The sequence below is a fragment of the Micromesistius poutassou genome (genome assembly GCF_964030765.1).
Source record: "Micromesistius poutassou genome assembly, chromosome: 4".
Lineage (NCBI taxonomy): Eukaryota > Metazoa > Chordata > Actinopteri > Gadiformes > Gadidae > Micromesistius > Micromesistius poutassou.
This window is the reverse complement of record NC_140274.1, coordinates 10,366,890-10,380,665: the sequence shown is the minus strand read 5'-3', so window position 1 is coordinate 10,380,665 and position 13,776 is coordinate 10,366,890. Positions and strand designations below refer to the sequence as shown.

Below are 13,776 nucleotides of genomic sequence, written 5' to 3'. Positions count from 1 at the left end.
CTCACAGCCGACTGAATGGCGTGACTGACAGTGAGTGAGTGACTTAGCCACACACAGGTTTATACGCCCATCGCTGCGGTGCTCCTACGCGGAGTCCCGGAGCGACGCGGCTCCGCTGGGCTCAATCCAAAACGGCGCGCCTGTGATCCGCCTGTGATGATGAGGGGAGGGGGGGTGGGGGGGGCGTGGGCGGGGGGGGGGCGTTGTCGCACCTTTTGTTGGGCTGAGTTCACATCAGATTGCAGCACACTGCACGGCACTCTGTTCCGCTCTATTCTCCCCCTGTGGACCGGGGCACCACATCTCCCCCCCCGACCCCCCCCCCCCCTCGTAAACGTGTGTGCATGATAACACGCACACACACGCGCATACGCTCCATCAAGCGGCCTTTGCATGTGCCTGCTTGCGTGTTTGTTCGTGCGCCAACCAGCATGCTCGTACGCATTTGCACACGCAACTGCACCCACACAGCCACACACACACACACACACACACACACACAGACACACACAGATCTGCCGGCTCAGATCAAAGAGAATAAACATTAATGGCAAATAGGTAATCTGCTCCTCTTGTCTGTTCTACATTTCAGGGCAAGATTGGCTGCCTCTGGGGGGACCTGGCTTTGCCCTGATTGAACGTGGGGGGAAAGAGACTAAAAGGACAGGCAACAAAAAAAAATAAAAAAAAGTGGGTGGGGGGAATGATGAATGGTAAACACGTGATGGAGCGCTTTGCTCATTGCACGTATCTTTATTTTTTATTTATACATAGAACTGAAATAAAAATGGTAATAATATTCGCTACTTCTAGCCCGAGCGGTCCTACCATGGCCCTAATCTTCTTCCCCTGCAATATTCCCATGCAGGCGTTATTATTCTCATTTCTACTGAATATAATACGCCTCACTCAGGCGCATGCAATTTCTCCTCTTCCCTGGCCGCCTTTGTCTTTTCCACTATTAACCTCCACCATGCTTCTTCCTGCTATCTCTCTGCCTCTCTGGTGGTGACCTACAACGGGCCCTGCACGTCACTTTTCACCAGAGGCTAACAGAGAGAGTGAAGGTGGAAGACCTCTCCTCTCCTGACTCTCTAACTATCAATTTACATATCCCAGTTTGCATCTCTTCCTCCTCCACTTTTTTTTCGGTATTCGGGATAAGGGGCTCGTTGGCGTGTGTGTGTCTGTGTGTGTGTGGAAACACGGTGCCATATATCCTGTGTGTATCAATCAGTAGGTCCTGTCCACTCAATCCACCTCTGATCTATCCGCTAGCTCACTTTTGTGCGCACGCACACACACACACACACACCCACAAACACAGCGAGTAGAACATAATAAAACCCTAACTGCCTTATTTTTTTTATGCAACCTCCATCCACAATTACATTATAAAATGTCTAGGTGTAGGTCATACAAACCCCACAAATGAGGAGCAAGGGGAGGACACCCTAAGTTTTCCTGCAAGCCGAGACTTAAGAGTCAATCAGGTATCACTAGACGCGCAGCCTCATTTGCACACAGTCGCATCTCCCTTCCCTCCCGATCATCCCCCGCCCACCTGCTCCTCACGCGGCGCTAAGCCTAATCACAGCACTGCTTCGGTAAACACCAATATCAATATCATATCAAGTCCAAATCGCACAAATCCCCTCCCCGCGTTTCATCTCGCGCCACGCCAGCGCCCGCTGCTGTTTTTAATGACCAGTGTAACCTGCAAATGGCCATAGGCAGGGGGCGAGGAGGGTGGGAGGCGCCCAGGAACCCAGAACGTCCAGATGCAAGTCACCACGCAGGTAACAGCAAACCTCCCCAGTCAGAAACCGTCCCGGCAGGCCTTCATACCCGGGCTTCGCCTTTGTAATGAAGATATTAAATCGCTCGCGCTCTCTTTTGTTTGTGATTACAATGATCTCTACACACGACCCCCACAAGTAAACCGGGGGCCTCACACATGCATATTTTATGACAATCTTTTCTGTGTGTGTGTGTGTGTGTGTGTGTGTGTGTGTGTGTGTGTGTGTGTGTGTGTGTGTGTGTGTGTGTGTGTGTGAGATGCCTCTGTGTGAGGGATTTAAAAACCAGCAGAGTTTACTGGTTCATTAGCACCAGATTAGCTATGCTAATGACATGGACCACCACACACAGAAAGGCCCCCCTGTTTGTTCCTGTAAAAGATACACTGCTGAACGTGAGTGTCTGTGCTCCCATGCATGCATATGTGCGTGCGTGTGTTTACTTTGGAGGCCGGGTTTATGGCAGGTGCTCAAACATTGATCTTGCATGTACAAGTAGTTTGCTCAAAAAAACCCTTTCAACGATAATCACCAACCAAGCATGTATAGGGATAAATTAATCATGACAATACCATACGTGATTAACCCCCGCTGACTGTATGTTGACATAAAATTATCAAACCAACTCGCCTAATTGATTTAACAACACGTTAACGATACAATGATTGTCATTTGTGTAGCGCACAACCGTGGCGTGGCACAGGCATAACAGTTTGTGTGACGACTAGAACCAAATAAAACACAAACGGAACACGGCTCCACGACTCTCTCTCTGTTCCTATACATGAGGGGAGTGGACGCTTACCTTCTGTCACGGCTGTGGGACCGGTGCGAGCGGTGGCCCCGCCCCCTGTCCCGGTCGGCGCTGCGGCTCCTCTTCCTGCGGGACGACCCGTGAGATGAGCTGCTGCTGGAACGCCTCCTGCGCCTGGACCCGAGCCACCCAGAGCACACAGTCAAACATCATGTGTGCGCACTTCAAACACTCCTCTGTGTTTCCGCGCTTCATTCCGCCGTTTTAAAGCCAAGGCGCCAACATCCAGTGTATTCAGAGCAGTGGTTGTTGTTGTTTCTGTCAGCGCCATCACAAGACTAACTGCTAAGAGGAAGAAACATGCAAACATGAGAGAGACAATGACAGGGAGAATGATGCTTAAATATATTGAGAGAGGGAGAGCATGTGTGGAGAGAGACAGAGAGAGAATGGTAGATCACAGTTCCACAGGAGCCCCATGCTGCACCCCTGCCCTTTCATGTGGCGATGCCAGTGTGTGCAGCATCTATTCTGTAGACAACTCGCTGAACACTAGACTGATGGCATGTAGCAGCTTCATTTGAAACAACCCTGGATGCTTCCTCCAAAAACAGTTAAGGAGGGCGTTTTAAATTTCTTCTTTGTTTTTTGCAAACCGCAAAATACTCTAATCTGTTTAGCGGAAGAAAAAAAACAGTACTGCCATGGTCCGTTGGGAGTTTAGCAAGAAGGGAGAGAAGAACAATGAAAGTAGTACAAATAACATTGAGGCTAAACTATCAAACCAGATTTGTCACAGTTAGAGTCACGAGGGAAGAGCCATTAGTATTCTAAAGGCTGTATCCCATGAGAGGAGCCTCATGAAACTACTGCCACAGGCCACTGGGTTGTTGTAACACACACACACACACACACACACACACACACACACACACACACACACACACACACACACACACACACACACACACACACACACACACCTGTTCATGCACTGATAAGTTCCAGTCACTGCATTTACTTGCTGTGGTATTCACATGACCGAGTGCAACAGATTATCATACTTCAAGTGTACTATCTATAAGCATTTGTTTCATGTAGTTGAATGCTGTTGATCTTAACCTCCAATTAAAAAGAGAAAAACACAAGGCCTTGGTTTGACTGATCAAATGTATAGGTAATTGATGATGGGCTAAAGTTTCTGGGTTTACACTGGCCAGTATGCCCCACCCAAGGCAGACATGCAATGACTTCCCATCAGTGGTAATGGACCTTGACCAAGCCTCATAAATAATTACCACCAAGTGGCCTTGCCTGAACAGCAACACACCACCACAGTGGCAGTCCTGGATGGGTGTGTGGATGGATGAAGGGAGTGACTGGTTGGAAGGGCCCAACCTTCAACCACTTGTGAGAGGTGGTTAATTAAGACTGGACTACTTTCTGACTGAACTGCTGCTGGAAAATACTGGAATACATTGAAGGAGAAGAAAATTAACTAAAGCTATCCAGTAGCCATTATTCTTTGACATGATCAATATTTAGATCCCCATGTAAATCATGCTTTTCTCTAGACTATGTAGCCCCGCCCATTCTGCCTGTGATTTGAGTTCACCCTGCAGAAGGGTCTGGAGAAGAGCAATACATTTCTTTCTAGTTTCGATACGTTTTTGCGGGAGCCATTCACCAAACTGGCTTTTCCCCCTGGCATGCTATTGGCTGGTTTAACACAATGACGACAGGGAAGCGACGGCAAGCAGCCAATTGCGTACAGAGTCAATTTAACTCAGTCTGTTGATCATGCCTCTTGTGCTGAAGAAAATGACAGCAGCTTCCCCAGATCAACGTGCAATCTATGATTGAGCTTGGTCTGGCAATAGACCTCAAAATTAATAATTGCATGCAAATCAATGATGTGTTATGATAGATGTCCGAGAAATACAAATCGTGGAGATTAGGGCAATCCTGAAGACTGTCCACTGATCAAATCATTGCATTATCAACCTCGTTTGTCTTTGTTCCATTTGAAAGGAAACAAAACCTGACAATAGGAGCATCAATACATCTCATTTGAGAAGGTAGCCAAGTTGTGTATTGTTGAATTTGGTCTTAATTATATATTTTTATATCAATATGTGAAAATATTCTTTAGTTTAAGTACCAACTACTATTTGTTTATGAAACGCTCTACTCTACCACTGCCTGTGATTGGCATTCGTATTTAGAACTTATCTTGGAACAGACCACTGTCACACTTGTGTAAACCAAACTACACAGGAAGGGTTAGGAAATGAATCAGGATACAAACATGACATATTAGGTCATGTGCAATAATTGGAAGTAATTTTATTGACTTTTCTACATCAAAACATACACAACAAATGTGCCCACTATATATTTTACTAATAAATTATAAGATTCAGATCAGAATCAGAATCAGAATCAATTTATTGCCATTTATGTTAACATAGTAGGAATTTGTCTCTGTGAGTGTGTTTCAACAAACAAGAAGTCAAACCACAACACAGAGTAGCGCTATAGCAGCCATGGACGGCGCCATCAGGTTATTACTCTGCATTGCAAAGATGTTATTTTGTGTATTGATCAAGTCTGGAGGTCTGTGCTTCTGAGTCCCCTCGTTTAAGGACAGCATTCACATAGAACCACAGCCTTATGTCGACCTTAATGAGTGACAACACTTGTTCTGTATAGTCTCACCTTCTGTCCCTCTCCTTATCTCTTGATCGAGACCGACTGCGGCGGGTGGATCGTCGACTACGGCTGCTGGTCATTCTGCTTCCAGAAGACGACGAGGATGAAGAGGAGGAGGACGAACGACGACGCTGCTGCTTCTTCTTCTTCTTCCTGCTGCGGCTGTCATCCTCACTGTCCGAGGAGTGCCGACCCATGGTGCTGCCTACCCTGGTACAATCAGGCGTTTACACACACCATGTCAGTGTAAATCAAGTGTTTTGGCAAGACCACGGCATACCAATCATCGTTTATGTGTATTTGTGAACCACGTTTAACCAAGCGGCGGCAACTAACAGTCCACACAGTGAAGATAAATTAACACATTGCGCACACACACTGCTGACGTTACAACACAACTTTGACCTCATTGACTTGGTCACTATAAATATGTCCACGGCTCATATCAAGCAACATAAACAAGTGCTGTTTATTAGGAATATCTGCAAGCTAACGATGCTAACTCTGGTGCATGGCTGCCAGTTCACCACTACTCTATTCAGCACCTGAAGACGTTTTCCACTACATATTAATATAAAGAACACATTGAATAAGGTTTTTATCCCCGAGGAGAACGCGATACCACTACACACCTTTGAGTGTTACCTCTGGTCCCAACGTTCATTCATTCACTACAGCCAGCCATAGCAGTCACAACAACACGGTGCAGCCGTGCTCTGACTAGACTGTGCTGGCTGCTGGCCGATAGAGTCAATGAGGAGGAGACCGAATAGTCGAACGCAGAGCTATCGATACTTTGCACCGCACTCAGCGCTATCAGGAATTTCACACACAGATCATGTGTATTTGTTTTGCGGTGATACCTTAGTATTATACAGTATATTATCTACTAATGTATCAATAATGCGGAAAAAACACTTTTAAATGTTGACCTTTCGAAACGTTAAAAGAGGCGATAGGCCTAATACAATAGGCCTAATTGTAGAATTAAGCCTAATTATAAATTCTGTATAGGCCTACCCAAAGAGCTTTATTTATAACGGGAATTCCATTGCCATAATAAGGGTTGACTTTGGCAAAATAGCATTCACCTTTCCCCTATACTATTATAAACTCTGAGGCTGTATAAAGGCTGTCAGACAATTAGGATACCATAAAGGCCTAATTCGAGTTGTATTAGACCTAGACTATTAAATTAGAACTACTTTGCCATACATACAACTACATAGGCCTACGTAGAGAAATTGGTCTGTTCATATTGGCAAGAACATAGGCATGCAGGCATGTTAAAATAGTGGACGTTGGGCTGCAATTAGTGTAGGCGGCTATCCTATTGCATCAAGTACGTCCGCGCATGGAGATGGGACAGGAAGAGCCAGAGAGGGATTTACATTCTAAATTAATGATGGCGCAGATTACAGCGTGGAGCCTACCAGGGCGTTAGAGGATAATAAATATAATTTGGTTAGATTCTACATAAATGATAATGATTAATTGAAAGAAATGTTAATATTAATTTTTAATCATGGGGGTTGCCAGACCCATAAACTGCAAATAGGTTTATATAGATGATCAATAAACACATTTTGCATTAAATTAATCCGAGCAATTTAAAAATGAATCTGTACCTTATATGTGTGTTCGTGTTTGCCTTTTCGTTTCAATTAATTGCTCTGTCCCTATGGCATTTAGTTACCTTCAACGCTGTTGAACCATTGTTTATTTATTTTTCAAAGACTGAATAATTCCAGTAGGAAAGCAAGAAGAAAACGTTAATTAGTAAGCCCAATGGCAACGCATCGCATGAGGCATTATAATTAAACGTTTAGCAGCTATTTAACATCCTAATGGTCTAAAAGAGGTCCGCTGAGGATTCAAATTATTTGGAATACCGTTTTAACTAATGACTACAATTTTAGATACACGATTGCTGATTACAAAAATAAACCAACATAAAACCGTTTACATCTGTAACTTTTAATTTTAAGCTTAGTGTAATAGCCTATATATGGCTTTCGAAATGTGTCTCTAAAAGCAGGCCACTATTATTATTACCCAAATGCTATTGTAATTTATGTATTATTAATATTATAATTTGTATTATTATTATTTGTATTATTAATTATACTATTAGTAATGCTATTAATACTAATAGGCCTAATAATGGAAGTAGCCTAGTACCATACCAGTACCATCTAAAAATCAGAGCGACTTTCAAGGAAACACGATTCTTTACACACAGCGTGGCTACTTTCAGCATGGATCACAATATATTTTGCCACAGTGTCGATCGACCAATACGATGATACAATGTAAATAATTGAAGGGGGCCAATAGTTCTTTCCAACCCCGGATCGTTTAAACGAAAAGCCCCTGCTTCTTTACAGCGCGGTCCTCTCCTCTCAGCGTCCCGGTCGGTCCGCTCTCTACCTTCCCGCGTCATAACTGTCGCTGTCTCTGTTCTCCCAGATCACAGAGAGACAGAGGAAGCTCCTTATACATGTGCTTCCCTCCACACGAGCTTGTCATTTTCGGTTTTAGCCACACCTCTGCAGAGAGAGAGAGAGAGAGAGAGAGAGAGAGAGAGAGAGAGAGAGAGAGAGAGAGGGGGGGGGGGGGGTGGAGGGAAAGAGAGAGGGGTGGAGAGAGAGAGAGGGGGGGGGAGAGAGAGAGAGGGAGAGAGAGCGAGAGAGAGGTGGAGGGAAAGAGAGAGGGTGGAGAGAGAGAGAGAGGGGGAGAGAGAGAGGAGAGAGAGAGAGAGAGAGAGAGAGAGAGAGAGAGAGAGAGAGAGAGAGAGAGAGAGTTTAGCGAGAGATCCTGCCCATCTCCCGGGTGTTTAAAAACTAACTCGGGACAATAGCAACGAATCAGAGCATAATTAAATTAATTAGTCCTTCTTGTCAATTTTGGATTAATGACCAATAGCAACCTCGTAAGGACGATGAGAAACGTTAAGGGCTGTGCTGATAATGTTTCCCACTTCTCTCGCCTATCATTGCATAGCGAATGGAAGAGGGGGCTCATCCCGGCATCCTGAGGGGAGGTAATTTGCACGGATCAAGGGGCAGGCGTCGCAAAGTATAAATACTGTGACTTCAATTGCGGAACACCAGCAGGTTCAAACTCCGCTACCAAGAGGAATTGCCTGAGATATCTTTCTGACGTTTTCACCTGAGCCCAGACGGGAGAGAGATCCGAGAGAGTTGGCAACATCACCTTGCATATGTGGTCGACTTGAACGGACATTATTGATGTTTTAAGCTGTTGTGGATCTCAGAGCAAGTGCGACGGCGAGAGGGAGAGAGAGTGAGGGAGGGAGAGAGAGGAGAGGACAAGACGGAGAATATTTGAGGAGAAAGCAATGATGGAAGAACTCACCGCTTTTGTGTCCAAGTCTTTTGATCAAAAGGTGAAGGAAAAAAAGGAGGTGATCACGTATCGGGAAGTGCTGGAGAACGGGTCGACGCGGGGAAGGGAGCCTCTATCTATGGAAGCAGGTCGCGAGGAAGTGAGCGCCGTTTCGAGGGGTGTCGTGCGCTCCCCGAGCAGGGAGCGGGACATGCTGGGCTCAGAGAGGACTAGGGACGCGGGGAGCCCCAAACTCATTGAAGGTATACGTCGTGTTTGTGTTTTGGATTTCTGTGTGTTTTTTGCGAATTCTTAAAATAAGCTGGTTTCCATTGCTGGGCTTGGACTGTTATTGTTTTGGTAAATTGTCTATTTTTATGGGTAACTGACGTGCATGGTTGGTCACCTGCAGCACATTAAAGTCAAGTACAACTGCAATGGGTTTTATTTACAATGTAACTAAAACACGATAGCTGTTTTTAATTCAATAAAAACGTGCATGGGGAAGGCATTAAGTATTTTCCCAATTTTATAACAGAAACAAATGGCACAAATATGACAACATCGTCATGTTAAGCTTCTTGATTTATGACATTAAAGAACCCAATGACACGATATAATCTTTCTATTAACATATCTGAAATTAAACCAGAGCAATAATATAAAATAAAAAATATATGCCTACTCAATGCAAATTATTTGATTAGTAATGTTCCCTGCAATTCAAACGTTATTTATTGTGTTTATTCCTTAAACATTCATCTGTATATTATTACATTGAAGTGTACAATTAAATATATAGAAGACAAATTCATATGGTAGCCTGTTTCTAGCGCCTCAAATAAGATCAAATGTGGCTAAATGTCCCACAGTATCCTAAAAACACATATTAGTGTATTTAGTATTAATATTAGTTAACCAATGAACCAATGAAGGTGCCATGTGCTTGCTGTACAATCATTTATGCGAAACAAAGCCTGCATATTTTTTGTAATGTTCATAAAGTTCTGCTACGACGTACATAATATCAGCTGTTAATAGACACGGTTAAAAAGCAGAAAAAATAAGGAGACCAGCTTGTTTTTAGACATGCTTATGCATATTTATAAGGGAGTTAATAATTAAAGAGCTTTATGTAGCTCTACAAAACATCCGAGGTTTGATATTGCTGTGATGCTGGGGAACATGTTGGAAGCCTTCCACGTGTATCAAGGTCACGCGGTGCTAACCTCTCGTTTTGTAGTCGAGGCCACATCACTCTTGTAACATCCCAGCATTTTTATGTGGTTGCTTTTTATAATAATACGGATATGAAAGAAATGTTATCCTCTTATTTTTATCTCTGCCATGCAGGTAACACGGATATGAAAGAGAGGAAAGAGGACTCGAAGCCTTTGGAGGACGAGGCACAGACTAAAATCAAGCAGAGGAGAAGTCGGACTAACTTTACACTAGAACAACTTAACGAGCTCGAGCGGCTCTTCGACGAGACCCACTACCCCGACGCGTTTATGCGCGAGGAACTAAGCCAGCGACTGGGGCTGTCCGAGGCTCGAGTACAGGTAAGAAATGTTACGATTATAGCATAATGCTAATATTTATAATAATATGAATCATAATAATAATAACAGCAGTCATCACAATAATAACACAACTTATATATACAATAGTACTTGTTGTAGCCTATTATTACACAATTGAATTAAATTGCTTTACTAAACGTGAGTAATTATTTTTATTTTAGGCTACTCATGTCCAGAAAGACTTGAGCCGTTAATGGTTAATTGCTGTTGTTATGTCTTCATGTGTTTTAATGGAAACTTAGATCGCTAAAACATTTACGGCCTTTTAAATTAAGAACCCCATGTAGGACCTATGTGTGTGTGTGTGTGTGTGTGTGTGTGTGTGTGTGTGTGTGTGTGTGTGTGTGTGTGTGTGTGTGTGTGTGTGTGTGTGTGTGCGCGTGCGCGCGTGCGTGCGTCTGTTTATGTGTCTGGGTCTACCAATAATCTGGAAACGTTGCTACATTAGGCCTACTAAATCGTGTTTGCCCCGTTTTCCTCCGTGTTGTCATGACTGTTGTTTGTTGTTGTTTGTTGTTATGGTCTTAATGTGATATTGTAGCCTACCATGCAGTGTGATAAATAAGACGTTCACATGCTCTTCATTGATACAGCCTGTCACGCAGGCCGTCTTTATCAACGCTGCCCGTTTTCATCGAAAAAGACCATCTGTACCGAAACCCAATAAGGCCTTTAGAGAGGGAGAGAGGGGCTCAATCTTTTGTGTAATAGGAGAAGGGCTGAGCCCAATAGTGACAATTGAGCATATCGCTTTTCATATGATTGATAAAACCCCCAAATATATCCAGAAGTAGCCTATCCAACTCCAAACCAGGTTGCAGTCCAGGCAACCATCGGCACAGGTCTATTGATCGAGTTTGACGAATATAAAATATTTATTTATTTATTCAAACGGGAGAAAAAGATTGCTAACCCCCCCTTTTCAAAAAAAAGTTAAATCCCGCGCTTTCGCAGGGGTCTCGCGGCGTGAACCGGAGTTCTAGCGAGCCGTATTGTCACGAGCGAGGCGAGTGCGAGGAGCACAGCTCGAGGATTATCATAAATTATGCATTATCTTCTACCCAAATCCAGATATGCAGTTTACTCCCATTTTGCAACACAGTATATGCTAAATTCCAATTGTATTGACAATAGCCTTTTTGTAGTTTCATTACAACAATAATTTCCAATGTTATAGCCTACTATAAACACTACGAATGTTACCTATAATTTTGTGTTAACAACTTACACGATGATTCGCAGTTTAATAAATAATAGGCCTATTTCCATGTCCATACTATTTTACAGCCAATTTAAACGACGTTTGGCATTATGTTTATATTCGTTTTTTAAGGTGAGATATATTTCCGAAACATGATTGGACTATGCAAAGTATCCCAACATAGTAATAAAACGTCTATTCCATTGAGAATATTGGAGCCTATACAATTTGCAGCCTACAACTGACGTCAAGCTCCATTAGAAAACAAAACGGCCATCCTTTGAAACAGAGCGTTTGATGAAGTGATTAAACAAAACTGAAAGAAAAGAAAAAAAAATTAAACGTTTCACTTACATAGATTTTCTGTAGATAAGGGTAATTAATTTTTGCGGCTATTTAACGAGCCTGAGAAAAAGAAGAGAGTGTATCTCAGATAGCCTGGCTCTGATGTACCAAAGCGTAATAGCACGCCGCTATTCGATATCTGAGAGTCATCCTGCTCTTCTGGGAGCTTAATCTACAGAAAGATGAAACCCACACTGACAAGGTTATTTATTATAGCCTGGACATTTTGAACATGGATACTTTGTTCTTCTAATAGGGACTACGTTATCCTTTTTCGGTAGACCTCTATTTTACTCCACACTATTTAAAATCAATTATCTTTGTATGTATTTTCTCTGGTATCTCCCCCCTCCCCCCACCCCTCCCTCTTCTTGTTGTAAGCTAAATGTAATCATTAAAATCTGGGGTTAAGCAGCGCCATTAATATTTCAGGGCTCCTCTGGGATATTGTTTTTCTGCGGTTGTTGTCACTTTGAGAGGAATTACACATGCCCTCACAAGCAGCTGCCAATCAAGAGGGCTCTAATTAATTTCTGTCCCTGCAGGTTTGGTTCCAGAATAGACGAGCCAAGTGCAGGAAGCAGGAGAACCAACTACACAAAGGTAGGCTTTGATGCTCCACACGTTCCTATACTCAAATCTGTCCTCGAATGCTCCACGCAAAGAATGCATCAATTATATTAGGCAATTTTAAAATAATAATTGAATATCAAGTATTGTTATATATTTTTTCCTCTTTCTTGGAATTTGTAGTGTTTCCAGTGTAGGCCTGTGTTAATACCTCACGCGCTCACCCATGCTCGTCTATTCTCTCTATGAAGGCGTCCTCATTGGAGCAGCGAATCAGTTTGAAGCTTGTCGTGTGGCGCCGTATGTGAACGTGGGGGCCTTGCGGATGCCATTCCAACAGGCAAGTGACTTCCAAGCGTGTAGTCTTTGACTACACTAATTCCCGGACTGCTGTCTTGGCACAGTCCCTGTCCAAGTCTTATGGAGAATCGAGTTTCAGTGTAGCCAAACTCTTGTTGCAGTAATCGCTAAGATATTTTGCCAGTATAGCATGACGGCGTTTAACTAATTAGAAAATGTCTTTATCGTTTTTTTATGAATGATTGTAAATTATAAAAAGAAAATACTTTTTCCGTGGTTGCATTTATTTATCTCTTAACGAAATACATCTATTCATTAACACTGTAATGGTTTACACTCTAATAACCAGTGGCCCATTGAAATGAACGGCAGGGATGAACAACAACGTTATGTACACATGTGTGAATTATTGAGCCCTTTTGCACCAAGTTAACGCGTGTTCTCCCCCCTCTCTCCCATCCGTGCGTCCCGTAGGATAGTCATTGCAACGTGCCGCCCTTCTCCTTTCAGGTGCAGGCGCAACTGCAGCTGGACAGCGCCGTGGCGCACGCGCACCATCACCTGCACTCTCACCTGGCGGCGCACGCGCCTTACATGATGTTTCCCGCGCCGCCGTTCGGGTTGCCCTTGGCTACGCTCGCGGCTGAATCTGCTTCCGCCGCCTCGGTGGTGGCAGCGGCTGCAGCGGCCAAGAACACCAACAAAAACTCAAGCATCGCCGACTTGAGACTCAAGGCCAAAAAACACACGGCCGCGCTGGGACTGTGACGCCAGGACCCGCAGCTTTTCAGAAGGTCACTGCTGTTGACGGCGAGTCATCAAACTGAGCGTTAAACAACAGCAGCAACAACAGAAAGGTCGCTTACAAAGTGAAAAATCAAGGACACTATTTATGTTTTCTTCTTTGTTTTTAAATGAAGGACAAGCGTGTATAAGTAAAGAAATATAGGCTATTTATAAAAAATAATAATGATGAACAAAGATGGAAAGGCTGGCATGAGCCACGCGTAAGTGAATTTTGGGCGCCAAATGCGCATGACATGGAAACAGGGAGCGAGGCTCCACGGTTCCAAGGAACACACAAACGCGCGCGCGCACGCACACACAGAAACGCACGCAAGCACGCACACACACACACACACACACACACACACACACACACAC

General features: G+C 43.7%; 2 protein-coding genes across 5 annotated transcripts in view; one reads left to right on the top strand and one right to left on the bottom strand.

Annotated features, from left to right (window-relative positions):
• Nucleotides 1-5,976, bottom strand: part of LOC311341966 (uncharacterized protein) — a 15,642-nt gene extending 9,666 nt beyond the window's left edge. Inside the window, exons 1-3 of one of the 2 annotated variants that reach the window (XM_084466780.1) lie at nt 5,898-5,976; nt 5,272-5,475; nt 2,605-2,727 (exon numbers count right to left, since the gene is read on the bottom strand). In XM_084466780.1, coding sequence (XP_084322906.1) covers nt 2,605-2,727; nt 5,272-5,475; nt 5,898-5,929 — 359 coding nt within the window. In that variant the 5' untranslated portion in view covers nt 5,930-5,976. The remainder of the gene's footprint in view (nt 1-2,604; nt 2,728-5,271; nt 5,476-5,897) is intronic. The other variant, XM_084466781.1, reaches the window with a different exon arrangement.
• shox2 (shox homeobox 2) overlaps nt 1-13,380 on the top strand; it is a gene marked incomplete at both ends in the record, with an annotated part of 20,815 nt that extends 7,435 nt beyond the window's left edge. The window contains 5 exons of one of the 3 annotated variants that reach the window (XM_084466779.1): nt 8,602-8,876; nt 9,967-10,175; nt 12,288-12,345; nt 12,564-12,652; nt 13,087-13,380. In XM_084466779.1, the coding sequence (XP_084322905.1) occupies nt 8,627-8,876; nt 9,967-10,175; nt 12,288-12,345; nt 12,564-12,652; nt 13,087-13,380 (900 nt within the window). Of the gene's footprint in view, nt 1-8,601; nt 8,877-9,966; nt 10,176-12,287; nt 12,346-12,563; nt 12,653-13,086 lie in introns of those variants that run through there. The other 2 variants (XM_084466778.1, XM_084466777.1) reach the window with 2 other exon arrangements.
• Between the last annotated feature and the right edge of the window lie 396 nt (nt 13,381-13,776).